Source organism: Oenanthe melanoleuca, chromosome 25, assembly GCF_029582105.1.
Source record: "Oenanthe melanoleuca isolate GR-GAL-2019-014 chromosome 25, OMel1.0, whole genome shotgun sequence".
NCBI classification, from domain to species: Eukaryota; Metazoa; Chordata; class Aves; order Passeriformes; family Muscicapidae; genus Oenanthe; species Oenanthe melanoleuca.
Window position 1 is genome coordinate 6,730,689 of NC_079358.1, and position 23,899 is coordinate 6,754,587.

The window sequence follows — 23,899 nt, forward strand, 5'->3', positions numbered from 1 at the left end:
TCCCCAGGCCGCCGCCATGATTAACCGGAAGCGGAAGTTGAGCACGCCCCCGCTTCCGGCCGGGGTTGGGCCTAGCCCGGAGCGTCGCTCGGTGGCGGCGGCAGCGATGGTGAGGGGGGAGCTCGGGGTTTGTGCGGCCTGGGCGGGTTTGCGGAGCGGGGCTGAGGGGATTGCGGGGGGGGCGGGGTGTGTGAGGTGTGTGGGTGACACCCCCCGCCATTATCCCCCCTCAGGACAGCGAATTCTCGGACGCGGAGGCGGCCCCGGGCGGCGAGGAGAATGCGCCGGTTTATTGCGTGTGCCGCAAACCGGACATCAACTGCTTCATGATGTGAGGGGGGAACGGGGGCGTTGGGGTCCGCAACTGTGTCAGGGTGTGAGGGGGGGTCTGAGGGGGTCTCCAACTGTGTAGGGTGTGAGGGAAGGTCTGGGGGGTCGCAGCTGTGCCAGGATATGAGGGGGATTTCTGAGAGGTCCCGAACTGTATCAAAATGTGAGGGGGAAATGGGGGTGTCCTCAACTGTGTCAGAATATGAGGGGGGGGTCCCCAACTGTTTCAGGATGTGAGGGGGTCTGGGGCTCCTCAAATGTTTCAGGATATGAGGGAGGGTCTGGGGGTCCCCACCTCTGTGAGGATGGGAGGGGGGGTCTCCACCTGTGTGAGGATTTGAGGGAGGGTCTCCAACTGTTTCAGGATGTGAGGAGGGTCTGGGGGGTCCCGAATTGTGTCAGGGTGTGAGGGAGGAGCAGGGGGTCCCCACCTCTGTGAGGATGGGAGGGGGGGTCGCCACCTGTGTGAGGATTTGAGGGAGGGTCTCCAACTGTTTCAGGATGTGAGGGGGGTCTGGGGTGGGTCACAGATCTGCGGGGGTTTTAAGGAGGGGGAGGACACAGCTCTGGGGGTCTCAGGGTGGGATTTGGGGGTGGTCCCGGCTTGTCTTGGCCCCTGGGGGTGTTGGGGGGGGGGGATCCCTTGAAGCGGGGAGGGGGCTCAGGATCCCCTGGGGGGGGCTTTGGGGGGCTGCCCTGCTGAGGGTCTCGGTGTGTCCTCCCCCCCCCCCGTCCCACAGCGGCTGCGACAACTGCAACGAGTGGTTCCATGGGGACTGCATCAACATCACCGAGCGCATGGCCAAGGCCATCCGGGAGTGGTACTGCCGGCAGTGCCGCGGTGAGGGGCTGGGGGGGGGGGACGGGGGCGAGGGGAGGGCTTGGGGGGGCTCTGGGGGACTCGGGGGGGCTCGGGGAGGGGATTTGGGGGGCTCGATGGAGCTCAGGGAGGGCTTTGGGGGGCCCTGAGGGGCTTTGAGGGGCTCTAGGGGGATCTGAAGGGCTTTGGGGGTGTTCTGAGGGGGCTTTGGGGGGCTCTGAGGGGCTTTGAAGGGCTTTGGGGGACTCTTGAGGGGCTTTGGGGGTGTTCTGAGAGGGCTTTGTGGGGCTTTGGGGGGATCTGGGGGGCTTTGGGGGTGTTCTGAGGGGGCTCTGGGGGCCTTTGAGGGTGTTCTGAGAGGGCTTTGGGGGGATCTGGGGGGCTTTGGGGGTGTTCTGAGGGGGCTCTGGGGGCCTTTGAGGGTGTTCTGAGAGGGCTTTGGGGGGGCTCTGGGGGCCTTTGGGGGAGCTTGGGGAGGGCTTTGTGGGGCTCTGAGGGGCTTTGGGGGTGTTCTGAGGGGGCTTTGGGGGGCTCTGAGGGGCTTTGTGGGGCTTTGGGGGGATCTGGGGGGCTTTGGGGGTGTTCTGAGGGGGCTCTGGGGGCCTTTGAGGGTGTTCTGGGAGGGCTTTGGGGGGGCTCTGAGAGGCTCTGGGGGGCTTTGGGGGAGCGTTGGGGGGCTCGGGGGAGCTTGGGGAGGGCTTTGTGGGGCTCTGAGGGGCTTTGGGGGTGTTCTGGGGGGGCTCTGGGGGGCTCGGAGAGGGCTTTGGAGGGCTCTGAGGGGGCTTTGGGGGGCTCGGGAAGGGGTTTTGGGGGGCTCTGAGGAGCTGGGAGGGGCTTGGAGAGGGGCTTTGGGAGGCTCTGGGGGGCTTGGGGAGGGCTTTGGGGGGCTCGGGGAGGGGCTTTGAGGGGCTCTGGAGGGCTTTGGGGGTCTTCTCAGGGGGCTCTGAGGGGCTCTGGGGGACTTTATGGGGCTCGGGGAGGGATCTGGGGGCTTTGAGGGACTTTGGGGGTGTTCTGAGGGGGCTCTGGGGGGCTTTATGGGGCTCTGAGAGGGATCTGGGGGGGCTCTGAGGGGCTCTGGGGGGCTCTGGGAGGGCTCAGGAGTGACAGTGAAGCCGTGAGAGGGGCTGGGAGCTCTGGAGGGGTTTTGGGGAGCTTTGGGGGACTCGGGGGGGGGGGCTTGGGGGAGCTTTGGGGGGCTCAGGGAGGGCTTTGGGGGGCTCTGGGAGGGCTCAGGGGGACCACCCAGGAGTGGCAGTGCCACAGTGAGAGGGGCTGGGGGCTCTGAGGGATTTGGGTGGGGCCGGGTGGGTTTTGGGTGGTCCCAGACACCAGACTCCAATTTGGGGGCACAGGGCAGGTACTGGTGCCCATTTCTGGGGGGGCTCTGGCTGTTTTTTGGGGTGGGGAGGGGGTCGGGGTCCCCCTGACCCCTCGGTGCCCCCTCCCCCAGAGAAGGACCCGTCTCTGGAGATCCGCTACCGGCACAAGAAGTGGCGGGAGAAGGAGCACGAGGGCAACAAGGGCCAGGAGCTGGAGCAGGGCCGGGCTGCCAAGGTGGGGGGCACCCCACTGAGGGGGCACCCCAACATCTGGGGGCACCCCAACATCTGGGGGGAGTCCTGAGTCCCTGAGGATGGGGATTTGGGGTGCACCAGAGGGCTCAGTGGGGATTTGGGGGACCCCTGATCCTCTCCAGGTGCCTCAGATACCCCCAGGTTGGGTTTTGGGGTGCCCTGGGTGTGTTTTGAAGTATCCCAGGAAAATTTTTGGGGTGTCTGACCGCGTTTTTTGGAGTGTCTCATCCCGTTTTTGGGGTGCCTGACCCCAGATCAGGCACTCAGATGTGTGGTGAGTGCAAGGCAAGGGTGTTCCTGGTGGGATTTGGGGTGTCTGACCCCATTTTCGGGGTTCCTGGCTCCATTTTTGAGGTGCTTGACCCCATTTTTGCAGTGTCTGACCCCATTTCTGGGGTTCTGATCCCGTTTTTGGGGTGCCTGATCCCATTTTTGGGGTTCCTGATTTCCATTTTTTGGGGTGCCTGACCCTGTTTTTGGGGTGCCTGACCCCAGATCAAGCGCTCAGCCCGGATGTGTGGTGAGTGTGAGGCAGGGATGTCCCTGGTGGGATTTGGGGTACCCACGTTGGTTTTTGGGGTGCCTGATCCCATTTTCGAGGTTCCTGATCCCCATTTTTGGGGTCCCTGACCCCGTTTTCGGGGTGCCTGTCCCAGATCAAGCGCTCAGCCCGGATGTGTGGCGAGTGCGAGGCAGGGATGTCCCTGGTGGGATTTGGGGTGCCTGACCCCATTTTCGGGGTTCCTGACCCCATTTTCGGGGTCCCTGACCCCATTTTCGGGGTGCCTGTCCCAGATCAAGCGCTCAGCCCGGATGTGTGGCGAATGTGAGGCAGGGATGTCCCTGGTGGGATTTGGGGTATCCCTGGTGGGATTTGGGGTACCCCAGTTGGTTTTTGGGGTGCCTGACCCCATTTTCGGGGTTCCTGACCCTATTTTCGGGGTTCTTGACCCCATTTTCGAGGTTCCTGATCCCCATTTTTGGGGTCCCTGACCCTGTTTTCGGGGTGCCTGTCCCAGATCAAGCGCTCAGCCCGGATGTGTGGCGAATGTGAGGCAGGGATGTCCCTGGTGGGATTTGGGGTATCCCTGGTGGGATTTGGGGTACCCCAGTTGGTTTTTGGGGTGCCTGACCCCATTTTCGGGGTTCTTGACCCCATTTTCGGGGTTCTTGACCCCATTTTCGGGGTCCCTGACCCCATTTTTGGGGTTCCTGACCCCATTTTCGGGGTGCCTGTCCCAGATCAAGCGCTCAGCCCGGATGTGTGGTGAGTGTGAGGCAGGGATGTCCCTGGTGGGATTTGGGGTACCCACGTTGGTTTTTGGGGTGCCTGATCCCATTTTCGAGGTTCCTGATCCCCATTTTCGGGGTCCCTGACCCTGTTTTCGGGGTGCCTGTCCCAGATCAAGCGCTCAGCCCGGATGTGTGGCGAGTGCGAGGCGTGCCGGCGCCCCGAGGACTGCGGCCAGTGCGACTTCTGCCGGGACATGAAGAAATTCGGGGGCCCCAACAAGATCCGCCAGAAGTGCCGGCTGCGGCAGTGCCAGCTGCGGGCGCGGGTGAGCCTGGAAAAGTGTCCCAAAGTGTCCCCATGGTGTCCCCAGTGTGTCTCCAGAGTGTCCTTAATATGTCCCCAGAGTGTCCCCAGTGTGTCTCCAGTGTGTCCCCAACGTGTCCTTAATGTGTCCCCAGTGTGTCCCCAATGTGTCCCTAAGGTATCCCCAGCGTGTTCCCAGTGTGTCTCCGGTGTGTGTCCTTAATGTGTCCCCAGTGTGTCCCCAGCATGTCCCCAGTGTGTCCCCAACGTGTCCTTAATGTGTCCCCAGTGTGTCCCCAGAATGTCCCCAATGTGTCCCCAGCGTGTCCCCAAGGTATCCCCAGTGTGTCCCCAAGGTGTCCCCAATGTGTCCCTAATGTGTCTCCAATGTGTCCTTAATGTGTCCCCAATGTGTTCCCAATGTGTCCCCAGTGTTTCTCCAACGTGTCCTTAATGTGACCCCAGCGTGTCCCCAAGGTGTCCCTAAGGTGTCCCCAAGGTGTCCTGTGAGTGTCCCCCCAATGTCCTCAACATGTCCTTAATGTGTCCCCAGAGTGTCCCCAGTGTGTCCTTAATGTGTCCCCAGAATATCCCCAATGTGTCCCCGACATGTCCTTAATGTGTCCCCAGAATGTCCCCAAAGTGTCCCTAAGGTATCCCCAGTGTGTTCCCAATGTGTTTCCAGTGTGTGTCCTTAATGTGTCCCCAGTGTGTCTCCAATGTGTCCCAAACATGTTCCTAGAGTGTCTCAAATGTGTCCCCAGTGTGTCCCCAAGGTGTCCCCAACCTGTCCCCAGTGTGTTCCCAATGTGTCCCTAATGTGTCCCCAGAGCATCCCTAATGTGTCCCTAATGTGTCCCCAGAGTGTCCCCATTGTGTCCCCAATGTGGCTTTTTGTCACTGTGTCCCTATCGTGTGGCTCTGTCACTGCCTCATGTCCCTTTGTCACCCTGTCCCGTGTCCCTTGTTGCCGTTCCATCTTGTCCCTCTGTCCCTCTGTCCCTCTGTCCCTGTGTCCCGTGTCCCCTTGTCACCATGTCCCGTGTCATGACACATCCTTTGTCACCGTCTCACTCCGTCCTCGTGTCTCTGTGTCACCTTGTGCCACGTCCCTGATGTGTCACACTCATGTCCCCATGTCCCCTGTCCCCTGTCCCTCTGTCCCCATGTCCCCTGTCCCTCTGTCCCCATGTCCCCATGTCCCCTGTCCCTCTGTCCCCATGTCCGCCTGTCCCTCTGTCTGTCTGTCTCTCTGTCCCCATGTCCCCATGTCCCCTGTCCCTCTGTCCTGTCCCTCTGTCCTGTCTCTCTGTCCCCATGTCCCCTGTCCCTCTGTCCCCGCCCTGCCATCTCCCTGACGTGTCCCCTCTGTCCCCACAGGAGTCCTACAAGTACTTCCCCACCTCGGTGAGTGCTGGGGGCCCTGGGGGAGGGGAGGGGAGGGGGAGGGGCACAGGGACCCCAGACCCCCCCCCTGGGGAGGGACACCCCAAAATCCTCCATCCCCCTGGGGTGCAGGGGTGGGGGTGCCCAGGAAAGTGCTGACCCCTCCCCAGTTGGTGCAAGGGGGTCCCTGGGGTGGCTTGGGGGGGTCCTGGAGATCCCAAGAGGGTCCCAGGTGGGTGCCACGGGTCCCAGGGGTGTCCCAGGGGTGTCCCAGGGGTGCCATTGGGGGGTCCTGGGGGGTCCCTGGCAGTGCTGACCCCCCGCCTCAGCTGGTGCAGGACCCCAAGGGGGAGGCCAGGGTGGTCTCTGGGGTACCATGGGGGGGGTCCCTGGCTGTGCTGACCCCCCCCAGCTGATGAGGATGTCCTGGGGGGTGTGAGGGGGGGATCCCAGGGGTGCCATGGGGATCCCTGGGGTGCCATTGGTGGGGTCCCAGGGGGTCCCTGATGGTGCTGACCCCCCCCAACTGATGAGGATGTCCTGGGGGGGTGTGATGGGGGGGTCCCAGAGGTGCCATTGGGGTCCCATGGGTGCCATGGGGGGTCCCGGGGTGCCACTGGGGGGTCCCAGGGGTGCCACTGGGGGGGTCCTGGGGCTCCCTGGCGGTGCTGACGCCCCCCCCCCCCCCCCAGCTGATGAGGATGTCCTGAGGGGGTGTGATGGGGGGGTCCCAGAGGTGCCATTGGGGTCCCATGGGAGTCATGGGGGGTCCCAGGGGTGCCATTGGGGGGTCCCAGGGGTGCCACTGGGGGGGTCCTGGGGCTCCCTGGCAGTGCTGACCCCCCCCCAGCTGATGAGGATGTCCTGAGGGGGTGTGATGGGGAGTCCTGGGGGGTCCCAGGGGTGCCATGGGGGTCCCACGGGTGCCATTGGGGGGGTCCTGGGGGTCCCAAGAGGGTCCCTGGGGTGCCATTGGGGGGGTCCTGGGGGTCCCAAGAGGGTCCCTGGGGTGCCATTGGGGATCCCTGGGTGCCACTGGGGGGTCCCAGGGGTGCCATTGGGGGTCCCACGGGTGCCATTGGGGGGGTCCCAACAGGGTCCCAGGGGTGCCATTGGGGGTCCCAGGGGTGCCACTGGGGGGGTCCCGGGGGTCCCAACAGGGTCCCAGGGGTGCCATGGGGGTCCCAGGGGTGCCACGGGGGGGGTCCCAGGGGTCCCTGGCGGTGCTGACCCCCCCCCAGCTGGCGCGGGGGCGCGAGGGGGACCTGGAGCTGCTGAAGGCGCAGCTGGGGGGGCCGGGGCCCCCTGAGAGCCTCTCGGACGAGGAGCTGCCCCTCGACCCCCGGCTCTACCAGGAGCTCTGCGCCGGCGCCTTCGACGAGCACGGCCTGGTGAGCGCCCCAAAACTGCCAAGGGACCCCAAAAACGAAACTGGGACCCCCAAAAATGAAACTGGGATCCCCAAAAACGGCACCGGGACCCCAAAAAATGAAACTGGGACCCCCAAAAACGGCACCGGGACCCCCAAAAATGAAACTGGGACCCCCAAAAATGGCACCGGGACCCCAAAAACTAAACTGGGAGCACTAAACTGCACCGGGACCCCAAAAATGGCACCGGGACCCCAAAAACGAAACTGGGAACCCCAAAAATGAAACTGGGATCCCAAAAAACGGCACCGGGACCCCAAAAAATGAAACTGGGACCCCCAAAAACGGCGCCGGGACCCCCAAAAACGGCGCCGGGACCCCCAGAAATGAAACTGGGACCCCCAAAAACGAAACTGGGAACCCCAAAAATGAAACTGGGAACCCCTAAAAGGGTACCGGGACCCCCAAAAGCGAAACTAGGAACCCCAAAAACAAAACTGGGAACTCCAAAAAACGGCACCGGGACCCCAAAAAATGAAACTGGGACCCCCAAAAACGAAACTGGGACCCCCAAAAATGAAACTGGGATCCCAAAACTGGCACCGGGACCCCAAAAACTAAACTGGGAGCACAAAACTGCACTAGGACCCCAAAAAGGGCACCGAGACCCCCAGAAAATGAAACTGGGACCCCCAAAAATGAAACTGGGATACCAAAAAATGGCACCGGGACCCCCAAAAACGGCACCGGGAACCCAAAAAATGAAACTGGGACCCCCAAAAATTAAACTGGAATCCCAAAAATAGCACTGGGACCCCCAAAAACTAAACTGGGACCCCCAAAACTGCACCAGGATCCCAAAAACGGCACCAGGACCCCAAAAACTAAACTGGGACCCCCAAAATTAAACTGGGATCCCAAAAACTGCACCAGGACCCCCAAAAACAAAACTGGGATCGCCAAAAACTGAACTGGGACCCCCAAAACTGCACCAGGACCCTCAAAAACTAAAGTGGGACCCCAAAAACGAAATTGGGACCCCCAAAACTGAAAAAGGTCCCTCAAAAACTCCACCCCTGGGAACCCCAAAACTGCACTGGGACCCCAAAACGAAACTGGGACCCCCAGAAACGAAACTGGGACCCCCAAAACTGCCCCCCTGGGACCCCAAAAACTGTTTTAGGCTGTTTAGGGCTGGTTTTGTGTGTGTTAAGTTGAGCTTCAGGTGTGTCAGGACGTGTCCTCACAGTCCCTGTCAGGGCGTGTGTCCCCAAATGTCCCCAAGTGTGTCCCCAGATGTCCCCAGACGTGTCCCAGAATGTCCCCACACTGGGCTGTGCCCTGAGGCGTGTCCCCAAATGTCCCCAAATGTGTCCCCAGGCGTGTCCTGACACGTCCCCACACCAGGCCACACTCCAAGGTGCGTCCCCAAATGTCCCCAAGAATGTCAGGACATGTCCCCATGGTGCCCTGAGGTGTGTCCTGGCATGTCCCTACACCAGGCCACGCTCCAAGACATGTCCCCAAGTGTCCCCAGGTGTCCCCACACCAGGCCATGCCCTGAGCCGTGTTCCCAAATGTCCCCAAATGTGTCCCCAAATGTCCCCAAGTGTGTCCTGGCATGTCCCTACACCAGGCTGTGCCCTGAGATATGTCCCCAAATGTCCCCAAGCATGTCCTGGCATGTCAGGACATGTCCCCAAGTGTCCCCAAGCGTGTCCCCAAATGTCCCCACACCAGACCACACTCTGAGCCATGTCCCCAAATGTCCCCGTGTCCCCAAATGTCCCCACACCAGGCCGTGCCCTGAGATATGACCCAAAGAGTGTCCCCAGATGTCCCCAAATGTGTCCCCAAATGTCCCCAAGCGTGTCCTGGCACGTCCCCACACCTGAGTCACCTCAGGCCGCGTTGTCCCCACGTGTCCCTTCACAGGCCACACTCTGAGGCACATCGGGGCTGTCACCCCGGTGTCCCCACATGTCCCCTCGTGTCCCAGCGTGTCCCCTCATGACCCCAGCGTGTCCCCTGCTGTCCCCTCGTGCCCCCTGATGTCCCCTCGTGTCCCCAGCCCTGGCTGAGTGACGCCGAGGACGCGCCGTTCCTGGACCCCGTCCTGCGCAAACGCGCCGTGAAGGTGAAACACGTCAAGCGCAGGGAGAAGAAATCCGACAAGAAGGTGGGGGGCACTGGGGGCTACTGGGAGCTGCTGGGAGGGCAACTGGGGGCTACTGGGAGCTGCTGGGAACTGCTGGGAACTGCTGGGAGTTACTGGAAGGCTCTAAGGGTTGCTGGGAGGGCCACTGGGGGCTGCTGAGAGTTACTGGGAGGGCATCTGGGAGCCACTGGGAGCTACTGGGAGTTACTGGGCAGCTCCAAGGGTTGCTGGGAGAGCCACTGGGAGCTGCTGGGAGTTACTGGGAGTTGCTGGGAGGCTCCAAGAGTTGCTGGGAGAGCCACTGGGAGCTACTGGGAGTTGCTGGGAGGCTCCAAGAGTTGTTGGGAGAGCCACTGGGGAGCTGCTGGGAGTTACTGGGAGGGCATCTGGGAGCCACTGGGAGCTACTGGGAGTTACTGGGCAGCTCCAAGGGTTGCTGGGAGAGCCACTGGGAGCTGCTGAGAGTTACTGGGAGTTACTGGGAGTTGCTGGGAGGCTCCAAGAGTTGCTGGGAGAGCCACTGGGGAGCTGCTGGGAGTTACTGGGAGGGCATCTGGGAGCCACTGGGAGTTACTGGGAGTTACTGGGAGTTGCTGGGAGGCTCCAAGAGTTGCTGGGAGAGCCACTGGGAGTTACTGGGAGGGCTCTGGGAGTTGCTGGGAGGCTCCAAGAGTTGCTGGGAGAGCCACTGGGAGTTGCTGGGAGGGCTCTGGGAGTTGCTGGGAGGCTCCAAGAGTTGCTGGGAGAGCCACTGGGAGCCACTGGGAGCTGCTGGGAGTTACTGGGAGTTACTGGGCAGCTCCAAGGGTTGCTGGGAGAGCCACTGGGAGTTACTGGGAGGTCACTGGGAGGCTACTGGGAGGTTACTGGGGGTTACTGGGAGGTCACTGGTTCTAACTGGGCTTTACTGGTGCAGAAGGAGGAGCGCTACAAGCGGCACCGGCAGCGGGTGTGGCACTGGGAGCGCTCTGGGTGGTTACTGGGGGTTACTGGGAGCACTCTGGGTGTTTACTGGGGGTTACTGGGAGGTCACTGGTTCTAACTGGGCTTTACTGGTGCAGAAGGAGGAGCGCTACAAGCGGCACTGGCAGTGCGTGCGGCACCGTGAGCGCTCTGGGTGGTTACTGGGGGTCACTGGGAGCGCTCTGGGTGGTTACTGGGGGTTACTGGGAGCACTCTGGCTGTTTACTGGGGATTACTGGGAGGTCACTGGTTCTAACTGGGCTTTACTGGTGCAGAAGGAGGAGCGCTACAAGCGGCACCGGCAGCGGGCGCGGCACCGCGAGCGCCGCGGGCACCCCGAGCGCGCCGACGCGCGCGACCCCGCGGGGCTGCACCAGTGCCTGGGCCCCGGCTGCACCCGGCCCGCGCGGCCGCCCTCCAAGTACTGCAGCGAGGCCTGCGGCATCAAACTGGCTGCCAAGTGAGTGCCCACCAGTACGGACCAGTACGGACCAGTATGGACCAGGGCGGGGCAGTACAGACTGGTATGGGCTGGTATAAACAGGTATAGAGCAGTATAGGCAAGTATAGACCAGTATGCACCAGTGTGGGGTGGTACAGACTGGTATGGAGTGGTATAAACTAGTATAGAATGGTGTAGAATAGTACAGACCAGTACGGACCAGTATGGACCAGTGTGGGGTGGTACAGACTGCTATGGAGTGGTATAAACTAGTATAGAATGGTACAGACCAGTACGGACCAGTATGAACCAGTGTGGGGTGGGGCGGACTGGTATGGAGCGGTATAAACTAGCATGGAATGGTATAGAATGGTACAGACCAGTGCGGGGTGGGGCGGACTGGTATAAACAGGTATAGAATAGTATAGACCAGTACAGACCAGTATAGACCAGTGCAGGACAGTACAGACTGGTATAGATTGCTGCACCCGGCCGGCGCGGCCGCCCTCCAAGTACTGCAGCGAGGCCTGCGGCATCAAACTGGCTGCCAAGTGAGTGCCCACCAGTACGGACCAGTACGGACCAGTATGGACCAGGGCGGGGCAGTACAGACTGGTATGGGCTGGTATAAACAGGTATAGAACGGTATAGGCCAGTATAGACCAGTATGGACCAGTGTGGGGTGGTACAGACTGGTATGGAGCAGTATAAACTAGTATAGTATGGTACAGATCAGTACGGACCAGTATGGACCAGTGATGGGTGGGGCGGACTGGTATAAACAGGTATAGAATGGTATAGACCAGTACAGACCAGTATAGACCAGTGCAGGACAATACAGACTGGTATAGACTGATAAAAACCAGTACAAAATGGTATAGAATGGTATAGACCAGTGTAAACCAGTACAGATTAGTATAGACCAGTATGGATCAATGCGGGGCAGTGCAGACTGGTATGGAGTGGTATAAACCAGTATAGGCCAGTATGGACCAGTGTGGGGTGGTATGGACTGGTATAGAACGGTATAAACTGGTATAGAATTATACAGACCAGTACGGACCAGTGTGGACCAGTATGGACCAGTGCAGGGTGGTATGGACTGGTATGGAGCAGTATAGAATGGTACAGACCAGTACGGACCAGTATGAACCAGTGCAGGGTGGTACAGACTGGTATAGAGCGGTATAGAATGGTACAGACTAGTATAGACCAGTATGGACCAGTATAGACCAGTATGAAACAGTACAGACCGGTGTAGACCAGTACAGAGTGGTAGAAGGCAGTATAGACCAGCACAGACCAGTATAGACCAGTATAAACCAGTTATATGAACAGATCCTGCCACAGCAGATCCAGCAGTGGATCCCAGTGATCCCACAGCCCCCATTAACCCTTTCCTCTCTCCAAATCCCAACTGGATCTACGAGATCCTGTCAGAGCAGATCCCAGTGATCCTGGAGACCCCCATTAACCCTTTCCTCACCCCCAATCCTTGCTGGATCAACAAGAACCTTCCCCAGCAGATTTACCAGTGCACCCCAGTAATCCCACAGCCCCCATTAACCCTTTCCTCTCCCCACTCCCAGCTGGATCTATGAGATCCTGTCACAGCAGATTCACCAGTGGATCTTGGGGTCTCCGTTAACCCTTTCCCCCCCACTCCCAGCCGGATCTACGAGATCCTGCTGCAGCGCATCCAGCAGTGAATCCCATTAACCCTTTCCCCCCTGCTCCCAGCCGGATGTACGACATCCTGCTGCAGCAGATCCAGCAGTGGATCTCATTAACCCTTTCCTCCCCTCCCAGCCGGATCTACGAGATCCTCCCCCAGCGCATGCAGCAGTGGATCCCATTGATCCCACATCCCCCATTAACCCTTTCCTCTCCTCCCAGCAGGATCTACGAGATCCTCCCCCAGCGCATCCAGCAGTGGATCCCATTGATCCCACATCCCCCATTAACCCTTTCCCCCCTCTCCCAGCCGGATCTACGAGATCCTATCAGAGCAGATCCCATTGATCCCACACCCCCCATTAACCCTTTCCTCCCCTCCCAGCTGGATCTACGAGATCCTCCCCCAGCGCATCCAGCAGTGGATCCCATTGATCCCACATCCCCCATTAACCCTTTCCTCTCCTCCCAGCCGGATCTACGAGATCCTGCCGCAGCGCATCCAGCAGTGGCAGCAGAGCCCCTGCGTGGCGGAGGAGCACGGCAAGCGGCTGCTGGAGCGCATCCGGCGCGAGCAGCACCAGGCGCGGCTGCGGCTGCAGGAGATGGAGCGGCGCTTCCACGAGCTCGAGGGGCTCATCGCCCGCGCCAAGGGCCACCCGCCCCGCGAGGACGAGGAGGTGGGCGCCCCCCCGGGGCTGCTGGGGGGTGGGGACCCCAAAAATCCTTTAATTCGCCCCATTTTGGGTCCCTTTGAGATCCTTCTGTTCCCCTGGGTACACCTGAGCATCCCCCCGAGGCTGTTGGGGGGTGAGGACCCCAAAAATTCTTTAATTCGCCCCATTTTGGGTCCCTCTTGAGACCCTTCTGCTCCCCTGGGCACACCTGGGCACCCACATGCAGATCCTGGAGATCTGGGAACCCCAAATTCTTTAATTCTCCCCGTTTTGGGTCCCTCTTGAGATCCCTTCTGGTTCTTCGTAGACTCCTGAGTGTCCCCAAGAACCCTTTAATTCTCCCCATTTTGGGTCCCCTTTGAGGTCCTTGTGTTCCCCTGGGCGCCCCCCGGGGCTGCTGGGGGGTGGGGACCCCAAAAATCCTTTAATTCTCCCCATTTTGGGTCCCTTTGAGATCCTTCTGTTCCCCTGGGTACACCTGGGCATCCCCTGAGGCTGTTGGGGGGTGAGGACCCCAAAAATCCTTTAATTCGCCCCATTTTGGGTCCCTTTGAGATCCTTCTGTTCCCCTGGGCACACCTGGGCACCCACATGCAGATCCTGGAGATCTGGGAACCCCAAATTCTTTAATTCTCCCCGTTTTGGGTCCCTCTTGAGATCCCTTGTGGTTCTTCGTAGACTCCTGAGTGTCCCCAAGAACCCTTTAATTCTCCCCATTTTGGGTCCCTTTGAGATCCTTCTGTTCCCCTGGGTACACCTGGGCATCCCCCGAGGCTGTTGGGGGGTGAGGACCCCAAAAATTCTTTAATTCGCCCCATTTTGGGTCCCTTTTGAGGTCCTTGTGTTCCCCTGGCCACCCATATGCTGCTCCTGGAGATCTGAGAACCCCAAATCCTTTAATTCTCCCCATTTTGGGTCCCCTTTGAGGTCCTTGTGTTCCCCTGGGCACCCCCCGGGGTTGCTGCAGGGTGGGGACCCCAAAAATCCTTTAATTCGCCCCATTTTGGGTCCCCTTTTGAGACCCCTCTGCTCCCCTGGCCACCCACATCCTGCTCCTGGAGATCTGGGAACCCCAAATCCTTTAATTCTCAGTTTTGTGTCCCCTGGAGATCTGGGAACCCCAAATCATTTAATTCTCTATTTTGGGTCCCCTGGAGATCTGGGAACCCCAAATCCTTTAATTCTCCCCATTTTGGGTCTCCTGGAGATCTGGGAACCCCAAATCCTTTAATTCTCAGTTTTGTGTCCCCTGGAGATCTGGGAACCCCAAATCATTTAATTCTCTGTTTTGGGTCCCCTGGAGATCTGGGAACCCCAAATCCTTTAATTCTCCCCATTTTGGGTCTCCTGGAGATCTGGGAACCCCAAATCCTTTAATTCTCCCCATTTTGGGTCCTCTGGAGATCTGGGAACCCCAAATCCTTTAATTCTCAGTTTTGTGTCCCCTGGAGATCTGGGAACCCCAAATCATTTAATTCTCTGTTTTGGGTCCCCTGGAGATCTGGGAACCCCAAATCCTTTAATTCTCCCCATTTTGGGTCCCCTGGAGATCTGGGAACCCCAAATCCTTAAATTCTCCCCATTTTGGGTCTCCTGGAGATCTGGGAACCCCAAATCCTTAAATTCTCCCCATTTTGGGTCCCCTGGAGATCTGGGAACCCCAAATCCTTAAATTCTCCCCATTTTGGGTCCCATGGAGATCTGGGAACCCCAAATCCTTTAATTCTCTATTTTGGGTCCCCTGGAGATCTGGGAACCCCAAATCCTTTAATTCTCCCCATTTTGTGTCCCCTGGAGATCTGGGAACCCCAAATCCTTTAATTCTCCCCATTTTGTGTCCCCTGGAGATCTGGGAACCCCAAATCCTTTATTTCTCCCCATTTTGGGTCCCCTGGAGATCTGGGAACCCCAAATCCTTTAATTCTCCCCATTTTGGGTCCCCTGGAGATCTGGGAACCCCAAATCCTTTAATTCTCTATTTTGGGTCCCCTGGAGCTCCTGGAGATCTGGGAACCCCAAATCCTTTAATTCTCCCCATTTTGGATCCCCCCTTGAGCATCCCCCAAATCCCTGAGTTCCCCCATGAACACCTGGACCCCCCCCCAAACCCCAAACCCCTGGAACACCCTTGGGGTGCCCCCAAGGCTTGGGGTGCCCCCCTGACCCCGCTGTGCCCCAGAGCACGGAGGGGGACAGCGAGGACACGGACCTGCAGATCTTCTGCGTGTCCTGCGGCCACCCCATCAACCCCAAGGTGGCCCTGAGGCACATGGAGCGCTGCTACGCCAAGGTGACCCCAAAATCCTGGGGCTGGGGGGGTTTGGGGGCGCCTCGGGGGGTCCTGGGGGCTGGGGGGGTCGTTGTGGGGTCTGTGGGGTCGTTGTGGGATCTGTGGGGTCATCCATGGGATCTGTGGGATTGTCCATGGGATCTGTGTGGGATCTGTGGGGTCATTTGTGGGGTCGATGTGGGATCTGTGTGGGATCTGTGGGGTCATTGTGGGATCTGTGGGGTCATTGTGGGGTCGTTGTGGGATCTGTGGGGTCATTGTGGAGATCTCTGGGATCATCTGTGGGATCTGTGGGGTCATTGTGGGATCTGTGGGATTGTCCATGGGATCTGTGTGGGATCATCCATGGAGTTGTATCTGGGATCTGTGGGGTCATTGTGGGATCTGTGGGGTCACTTGTGGGATCTGTGGGGTCATTGTGGGACCTGTGGGATTGTCCATGGAATCTGTGTGGGAACTGTGGGGTCATTGTGGGATCTGTGGGGTCATTGTGGGGATCTGTGGGATTGTCCATGGGATCTGTGTGGGATCTGTGGGGTCGTTGTGGGGTCTGTGGGCTCGTTGTGGGATCTGTGGGGTCATTGTGGGATCTGTGGGATTGTCAATGGAATCTGTGTGGGATCATCCATGGAGTTGTATCTGGGATCTGTGGGGTCATCTGTGGGATCTGTGGGGTCATTGTGGGACCTGTGGGATTGTCCATGGGATCTGTGTGGGATAATCCATGGTGTTTTATCTGGGATCCATGGGGTCATTGTGGGATCTGTGGGATCATTTGTGGGGATCTGTGGGGTCATTGTGGGGATCTGCGGGATCATCTGTGGGATGTGTGGGGTCATTGTGGGATCTGTGGGATTGTCCATGGGATCTGTGTGGGATCTGTGGGGTCGTTGTGGGATCTGTGGGGTCATTTGTGGGATCTGTGGGGTCATCCATGGGATCTGTGGGATTGTCCATGGGATCTGTGTGGGATAATCCATAGTGTTTTATCTGGTATCTGTGGGGTCATTGTGGGATCTGTGGGATTGTCCATGGGATCTGTAGGGTCATTTGTGGGATCTGTGGGGTCATTGTGGGGATCTGTGGGATCATCTGTGGTATCTGTGGGATTGTCCATGGGATCTGTGTGGGATCTGTGGGATCATTGTGGAGATCTCTGGGATCATCTGTGGGATCTGTGGGGTCATTGTGGGATCTGTGGGATTGTCCATGGGATCTGTGTGGGATCATCTGTGGGGTCGTTGTGGGATCTGTGGGGTCATCCATGGGATCTGTGGGATTGTCCATGGGATCTGTGTGGGATCATCCATGGAGTTGTATCTGGGATCTGTGGGGTCATTGTGGGATCTGTGGGGTCACTTGTGGGATCTGTGGGATCATTTGTGGGGTCATTGTGGGGATCTGTGGGATTGTCCATGGGATCTGTAGGGTCATTTGTGGGATCTGTGGGGTCATTGTGGGGATCTCTGGGATCATCTGTGGGATTGTCCATGGGATCTGTGTGGGATCTGTGGGGTCGTTGTGGGATCTGTGGGATCATCCATGGAGTTGTATCTGGGATCTGTGGGGTCATTGTGGGATCTATGGGGTAATTTGTGGGATCTGTGGGGTCATCCATGGGATCTGTGGGATTGTCCATGGGATCTGTGTGGGATCATCCATGGAGTTGTATCTGGGATCTGTGGGGTCATTGTGGGATCTGTGGGGTCATTTGTGGGATCTGTGGGATTGTCCATGGGATCTGTGTGGGATAATCCATAGTGTTTTATCTGGGATCTGTGGGGTCATTGTGGGATCTGGGATCATTTGTGGCGTCATTGTGGGGATCTGTGGGATTGTCCATGGGATCTGTGTGGGATCTGTGGGGTCATTTGTGGGATCTGTGGGGTCATCCATGGGATCTGTGGGATTGTCCATGGGATCTGTGTGGGATCATCCATGGAGTTGTATCTGGGATCTGTGGGGTCATTGTGGGATCTGTGGGGTCATTGTGGGATCTGTGGGATTGTCCATGGGATCTGTAGGGTCATTTGTGGGATCTGTGGGGTCATTGTGGGGATCTCTGGGATCATCTGTGGGATCTGTGGGATTGTCCATGGGATCTGTGTGGGATCATCCATGGAGTTGTATCTGGGATCTGTGGGGTCATTGTGGGATCTGTGGGGTCATTGTGGGGATCTGTGGGATTGTCCATGGGATCTGTGTGGGATCTGTGGGATCATTGTGGAGATCTCTGGGATCATCTGTGGGATCTGTGGGGTCATTGTGGGATCTGTGGGATTGTCCATGGGATCTGTGTGGGATCTGTGGGATCATTGTGGAGATCTCTGGGATCATCTGTGGGATCTGTGGGGTCATTGTGGGATCTGTGGGATTGTCCATGGGATCTGTGTGGGATCTGTGGGGTCATTGCGGGATCTGTGGGGTCATCCATGGGATCTGTTGGGTCATTGTGGGATCTGTGGGATTGTCCATGGGATCTGTGGGGTCATTGTGGGATCTGTGGGGTCGTTGTGGGGTCTGTGGGATCACCCATGGCAGTCTGGGCTCCTGTGGGTTCTGGGATCTGTGGGATCATCCATGGGATCTGTGGGATCACCCATGGCACACTCTGGGCTCCTGTGGGATTTTCTGGGGGACCCTTTTAGGGGAATTTCGGGACCCCCCAGATCCCACAGAGGCCACGGGGATCCCTTTCCTCAGCTCAGGGGGGCTGGGGAGACCCTGGGAAGGAACTTTGGGGGTCTCTATAGGGGCTGTGGGGCCATGGGGACCCCATGGGGGGCTCTATAGGGGCTGTGGGGCCATGGGGGGGCTGTATAGGGGCTGGAGGTCCTTCTGGGGGTCCACAGGATCCTTGGGGGAATTTTGGGGGTCCCACCCCCCTTTTTGACGCCCCCACCCCATTGCAGTACGAGAGCCAAACGTCCTTCGGGTCCATGTACCCCACCCGCATCGAGGGGTGAGTGGGGAGGGGGCTCTGGGGGGTCCCAGCACCCCCAAATCCTCCTGGGAATGGGTGGGGAACACCTTGGGGGAGTCTCAGCCCCCCCAAATCCTCCTGGGAATAGGAGGGGAGCAATTTACGGGGGGTCTCAGACCCCTAAAATCCTCCTGGGAATAGGGGAGGAGCACCAGGGGAGACTTTCTGGGGAGGGGGTGTCACCCTGGGGAGGGTCCTTGGGGGCAAGGGGGGGTCCCAGCCCCCCTAAATCCTTCTGGGAATAGGTGGGGAGCAATTTTGGGGGGGTCCCAGCCCCCTTAAATCTTTCTGGGAAGGTTGGGGAACACCTTGGGGGGTGTCCCAGCTCCCCAAAATCCTCCTGTGAATAGGGGAGGAGCACCAGGGGAGACTTTCTGGGGAGGGGGTGTCACCCTGGGGAGGGTCTTTGGGGACAAGGGGGGGGTCCCAGCCCCCCTAAATCCTTCTGGGAAGGATGGGGAGCAGCTTGGGGGGGGGGTCTCAGACCCCTAAATCTTCCTGGGAATATGTGGGGAGCAATTTTGGGGGGGTCCCAGCCCCCCTAAACCCTCCTGGAAATGGTGGGGGGGAGCACCAGGGGAGGTTTTTTGGGGAGGGGGTGCCACCCTGGGGAAGGGGCACCCTGGGAGGAGTTTGAGGGGGGTTGTGGCTGTTTGGGGAGGGGTCCCTCAGCCCCCTATTCCCCCCCCACTCAGGACCCCTCTCGTGTCCCCCCAGGGCCACCCGGCTGTTCTGTGACGTTTACAACCCCCAGAGCAAAACCTACTGCAAGAGGCTGCAGGTGCTGTGCCCGGAGCACTCCCGGGACCCCAAGGTGGGCGGGGGGCTTGGGGGGGCTTGAGGGAGTTTGGGGGGGCAGGGCCAGGACAATCCTGAGACCCCCAGATTGGGCACAGGGGGTATGGGGGGCTTGGGGACACAGGGGCAGTGACAGGACAATCCTGAGACCCCCAAGGTGGGCACGGGGGGTTTGGGGGGGCTTGAGGGAGTTTGGGGGAGCAGTGCCAGGACAATCCTGAGACCCCCAGAGTGGGTATGGGGGGTTTGGGGACACAGGGGCAGTGCCAGGACAATCCTGAGACCCCCAGAGTGGGCACAGGGGGTTTGAGGGGTTTGGGGCAGGGCCAGGACAATCCTGAGACCCCCAAGGTGGGCACAGGGGGGCTTGGGGTACAGGGCCAGGACAATCCTGGGACCCCCAGAGTGGGCACATGGGGCTTGGGGGGGCTTGAGGGGGTTTGGGGGGACGGTGCCAGGACAATCCTGGGACCCCCAGATTGGGTATGGGGGGTTTGGGGACACAGGGGCAGTGCCAGGACAATCCTGAGACCCCCAGAGTGGGCACAGGGGGTTTGGGGGGCAGGGGCAGGGCCAGGACAATACTGAGACCCCCAAGGTGGGCACAGGGGGGCTTGGGGGACAGGGTGGGACAGGACAGGGACAATACTCGGGACACCAAGGTGGGCACAGAGGGGGCCAGGACAGGAGCAGTGCCCAGGGTGGGACAGGGACACTGCCAGGACCCCGAGGAGGACCTGGAGGTGGCACAGGTGTCTCTGGCTGTCCCCAAGGTGTCTGTGTGTGTCCCCAGGGTGTCTCTGGCTGTCCCCAAGGTGTTTGTGTGTGTCCCCAGGGTGTCTCTGTGTCCCTGGAGGTGGCTCTGTGTGTGTCCCCAGGGTGTCTGTGTGTCCCTGAAGGTGTCTCTGTGTCCCCAGGGTGTCTCTGTGTGTGTCCCGAAGGTGTCTCTGGCTGTCCCCAGGGTGTCTCTGTGTGTGTCCCCAGGGTGTCTCTGTGTGTCCCCAGGGTGTCTCTGTGTCCCCAGGGTGTCTGTCCCTGGAGGCTCTGGGTGTCCCCAGGGTGTCTCTGTGTCCCTGGAGGTGTCTGTGTGTGTCCCCAGGGTGTCTCTGGCTGTCCTCAGGGTGTCTCTGGCTGTCCCCAAGGTGTCTCTGTGTGTTCCCAGGGTGTCTCTGGCTGTCCCCAGGGTGTCTGTGTGTCCCCAGGGTGTCTCTGTGTCCCTGGAGGTGTCTCTGTGTGTGTCCTCAGGGTGTCTCTGGCTGTCCCCAGGGTGTCTCTGTGTGTCTCCAGGGTGTCTGTGTGTGTTCCCAGGGTGTCTCTGAGTGTCTCCAGGGTGTCTCTGTGTGTGTCCCCAGGGTGTCTGTGTGTCCCCAGGGTGTCTCTGTGTCCCTGGAGGTGTCTGTGTGTGTCCCCAGGGTGTCTGTGTGTCCCTGAAGGTGTCTCTGTGTCCCCAGGGTGTCTCTGTGTGTCCCCAAGGTGTCTCTGTGTGTCCCCAGAGTGTCTCTGTGTGTCCCCAGGGTGTCTCTGTGTGTCCCCAGGGTGTCTCTCTGTGTCCCCAGGGTGTCTGTGTGTCCCTGGAGGTGTCTCTGTGTCCCCAGGGTGTCTCTGTGTGTCCCCAGGGTGTCTCTGTGTCCCCAGGGTGTCTCTGTGTGTCTCCAGAGTGTCTCTGGCTGTCCCCAAGGTGTCTGTGTGTGTCCCCAGGGTGTCTCTGTGTGTCCCGAAGTTGTCTCTGTATGTCCTCAGGGTGTCTCTGGCTGTCCCCAGGGTGTCTATGTGTGTCCCCAGGGTGTCTCTGTGTGTGTCCCCAGGGTGTCTCTGTGTCCCCAGGGTGTCTCTGTGTCCCTGGAGGTGTCTCTGAGTGTCCCCAGGGTGTCTGTGTGTGTCCCCAGGGTGTCTCTGAGTGTCCCCAGGGTGTCTCTGTGTCCCCAGGGTGTCTCTGTGTGTTCCCAGGGTGTCTCTGGCTGTCCCCAAGGTGTCTCTGTATCCCCAGGGTGTCTCTGTGTCCCCAGGGTGTCTCTGTGTGTCCCCAGGGTGTCTCTGTGTCCCCAGGGTGTCTCTGTGTGTCTCCAGGGTGTCTGTGTGTGTTCCCAGGGTGTCTCTGAGTGTCTCCAGGGTGTCTCTGTGTGTGTCCCCAGGGTGTCTGTGTGTCCCCAGGGTGTCTCTGTGTCCCTGGAGGTGTCTGTGTGTGTCCCCAGGGTGTCTGTGTGTCCCTGAAGGTGTCTCTGTGTCCCCAGGGTGTCTGTGTGTCCCGAAGGTGTCTCTGGCTGTCCCCAGGGTGTCTGTGTGTGTCCCCAGGGTGTCTGTGTGTGTCCCCAGGGTGTCTGTGTGTCCCCAGGGTGTCTGTGTGTGTCCCCAGGGTGTCTGTGTGTCCCCAGGGTGTCTGTGTGTCCCCCAGCCCGTCCCTGACCCCTGCCCTGCCAGGTGCCCGCCGATGAGGTGTGTGGCTGCCCGCTGGTGCGCGACGTCTTCGAGCTGACGGGCGATTTCTGCCGCGTCCCCAAGCGCAAGTGCCACCGTCACTACTGCTGGGAGAAGCTGCGCCGCGCCGAGGTGGACCTGGAGCGCGTGCGCGTGGTGGGTGTCCCCAGAGTGTCCCCAGGGTGTCCCCAGAGTGTCCCCAGGGTGTCACCAGAGTGTCACTAAAGTGTCCCCACGGTGTCACCAGGGTGTCACCAAGGTGTCACCAGGGTGTGCCCAGAGTGTTCCCACAGTGTCCCCTCAGTGTCACCAGAGTGTCCCCTCAGTGTCACCAGGGTGTCCCCAAGGTGTCCCTAAAGTGTCCCCAAGGTGTCACCAGTGTGTCCCCAGTGTCCCCACAGTGTCGCCAGGGTGTTCCCAAAGTGTCACCAGAGTATCCCCAAGGTGTCCCCAAAGTGTCACTAAAGTGTCCCCAGAGTGTACCCACACTGTCCCCACACTGTCCCCACACTGTCCCTGTCCCCGCAGTGGTACAAGCTGAACGAGCTGTTCGAGCAGGACACTGTCCCTATCCCCATTGTCCCCACACTGTCCCTGTCCCTGTCCCCACTCTGTCCTTGTCCCCATTGTCCCCACTGTCCCCACACTGTCCCTGTCCCTGTCCCCACACTGTCCCTGTCCCCGCAGTGGCACAAGCTGGACAAGCAGTTCGAGCAGGACACTGTCCCTGTCCCCACACTGTTCCCACACTGTCCATGTCCCTGTCCCCACACTGTCCCCACACTGTCCCTGTCCCCACACTGTTCCCACACTGTCCATGTCCCTGTCCCCACACTGTCCTCACACTGTCCCTGTCCCCACACTGTCCCCACACTGTCCCTGTCCCACACTGTCCCTGTCCCACACTGTCCCTGTCCCTGTCCCACACTGTCCCTGTCCCTGTCCCCACACTGTCCCCACACTGTCCCTTCCCACAGTGGTACAAGCTGGACGAGCTGTTCGAGCAGGACACTGTCCCTATCCCCATTGTCCCCACACTGTCCCTGTCCCTGTCCCCACACTGTCCCCACACTGTCCCTGTCCCCACACTGTCCCTGTCCCCGCAGTGGTACAAGCTGGACAAGCAGTTCGAGCAGGACACTGTCCCTGTCCACACTGTCCCCACACTGTCCCTGTCCCCACACTGTCCCCATTGTCCCCACACTGTCCCTGTCCCCATGCTGTCCCCACACTGTCCCACACTGTCCCTGTCCCTGTCCCTGTCCCCACACTGTCCCCACACTGTCCCCACACTGTCCCCACACTGTCCCTGTCCCTGTCCCCACACTGTCCCTGTCCCTGTCCCCATCCCACACTGTCCCTGTCCCCACACTGTCCATGTCCCCACACTGTCCCCACACTGTCCCCACACTGTCCCTGTCCCCGCAGTGGTACAAGCTGGACGAGCTGTTCGAGCAGGAGCGCAACGTGCGGGCGGCCATGACCAACCGCGCGGGGCTGCTGGCGCTGATGCTGCACCAAACCATCCAGCACGACCCGCTGACCACGGACCTGCGCTCGGACCGCTGACCACCCACCCCCCCGGGGCCCCCAAAAAACCCCCAGACCCCTCCCACATCCCCCCCCTCACACCCCCATTCCTGGGTTCTTCCCCGTCCCCAAATAAACCGGGTGTGCAGTTTGGGATTTTTGGGATTTGTGGGGTTGTCTGTGGGGTTCATGGGGCTCTTGTGGGGTCTCTTTTGGAGGAATTTTGGGAGTTCCAGATCCTGCAGAGCTCGTGGGGATCCCTTTGCTGGCCTTGGAGGTGGCTGGGGGGGTCCTGAAAAGATTTTGGGGGGTTCCTTAGAGGGTGGGGGAAATGGGAGTGACATCTTTGGGGAGATTGAGGGGTCCCTGGTGGTTTTGGGGGGTCCTGGCTGGGGGAAGTGGGAGCAGCATCCTTGGGGGGGATTGAAGGGTCCCGGGCAGTTTTGGGGAGTTCTTTAGGGGGGTCTTGTGGGTGGGCCAATGGGAGCAGCATCCTTGGGGGGATTGAGGGGTCCCTGGTGGTTTTCGGGGGTCTCTTAAGGGGGTCCTGAGGAGGGGAAATGGGAGCAACAACCTCGAGGAGATTAAATGGGTCCCTGGTGGTTTTGGGGGTACTTTGAGGGGGTCCCAGGGGGGGTAAAATGGCAGCAGCGATCTGGAGGAGATTGAGGGGTCCCTGGTGGTTTTGGGGGCTCCTTAGGGTGGAGGGAAATGGGAACAGCATCCTCGAGGAGATTGAGGGGTCCCTGGTGGTTCTGGGGGCTCCTTTGGGTGGGGGAGGTGGGAGCAGCATCCTCGAGGAGATTGAGGGGTCCCTGGCGGTTTTGGGGAGTCATTTAGGGCGGTCCTTAGATGGGGGGAAATGAGAACAGCATCCTTGGGGGGATTGAGGGGTCCCTGGTGGTTTTGGGGTGTCTCTTGGGGGGATTCGGTCCCCAAGGCGAAGGAG

General features: G+C 59.8%; 1 protein-coding gene across 1 annotated transcript; it reads left to right on the top strand.

Annotated features, from left to right (window-relative positions):
* Positions 1-7: 7 nt before the first annotated feature.
* Positions 8-23,022, top strand: CXXC1 (CXXC finger protein 1). Its single transcript, XM_056510435.1, has 15 exons — positions 8-109; positions 234-331; positions 1,071-1,171; positions 2,604-2,707; positions 4,131-4,286; positions 5,645-5,671; positions 6,892-7,041; positions 9,092-9,199; positions 10,417-10,601; positions 12,730-12,937; positions 15,114-15,224; positions 18,137-18,186; positions 18,925-19,021; positions 21,424-21,576; positions 22,849-23,022. Exons 1-15 carry the CDS (start codon positions 17-19, stop codon positions 22,987-22,989), a joined length of 1,782 nt encoding a protein of 593 aa, XP_056366410.1. The 5' UTR covers positions 8-16; the 3' UTR covers positions 22,990-23,022.
* Positions 23,023-23,899: the final 877 nt, after the last annotated feature.

What these genes read in the sequence shown, in the direction of transcription:
- CXXC1 (XM_056510435.1), top strand. Translation starts at nt 17, where the DNA reads ATGATTAACCGGAAGCGGAAGTTGAGCACGCCCCCGCTTCCGGCCGGG. An exon ending in TACCCCACCCGCATCGAGGG is followed by an intron (nt 18,187 to 18,924) that starts GTGAGTGGGGAG and finishes GTGTCCCCCCAG; the next exon opens with GGCCACCCGGCTGTTCTGTG. An exon ending in ACCTGGAGCGCGTGCGCGTG is followed by an intron (nt 21,577 to 22,848) that starts GTGGGTGTCCCC and finishes CTGTCCCCGCAG; the next exon opens with TGGTACAAGCTGGACGAGCT.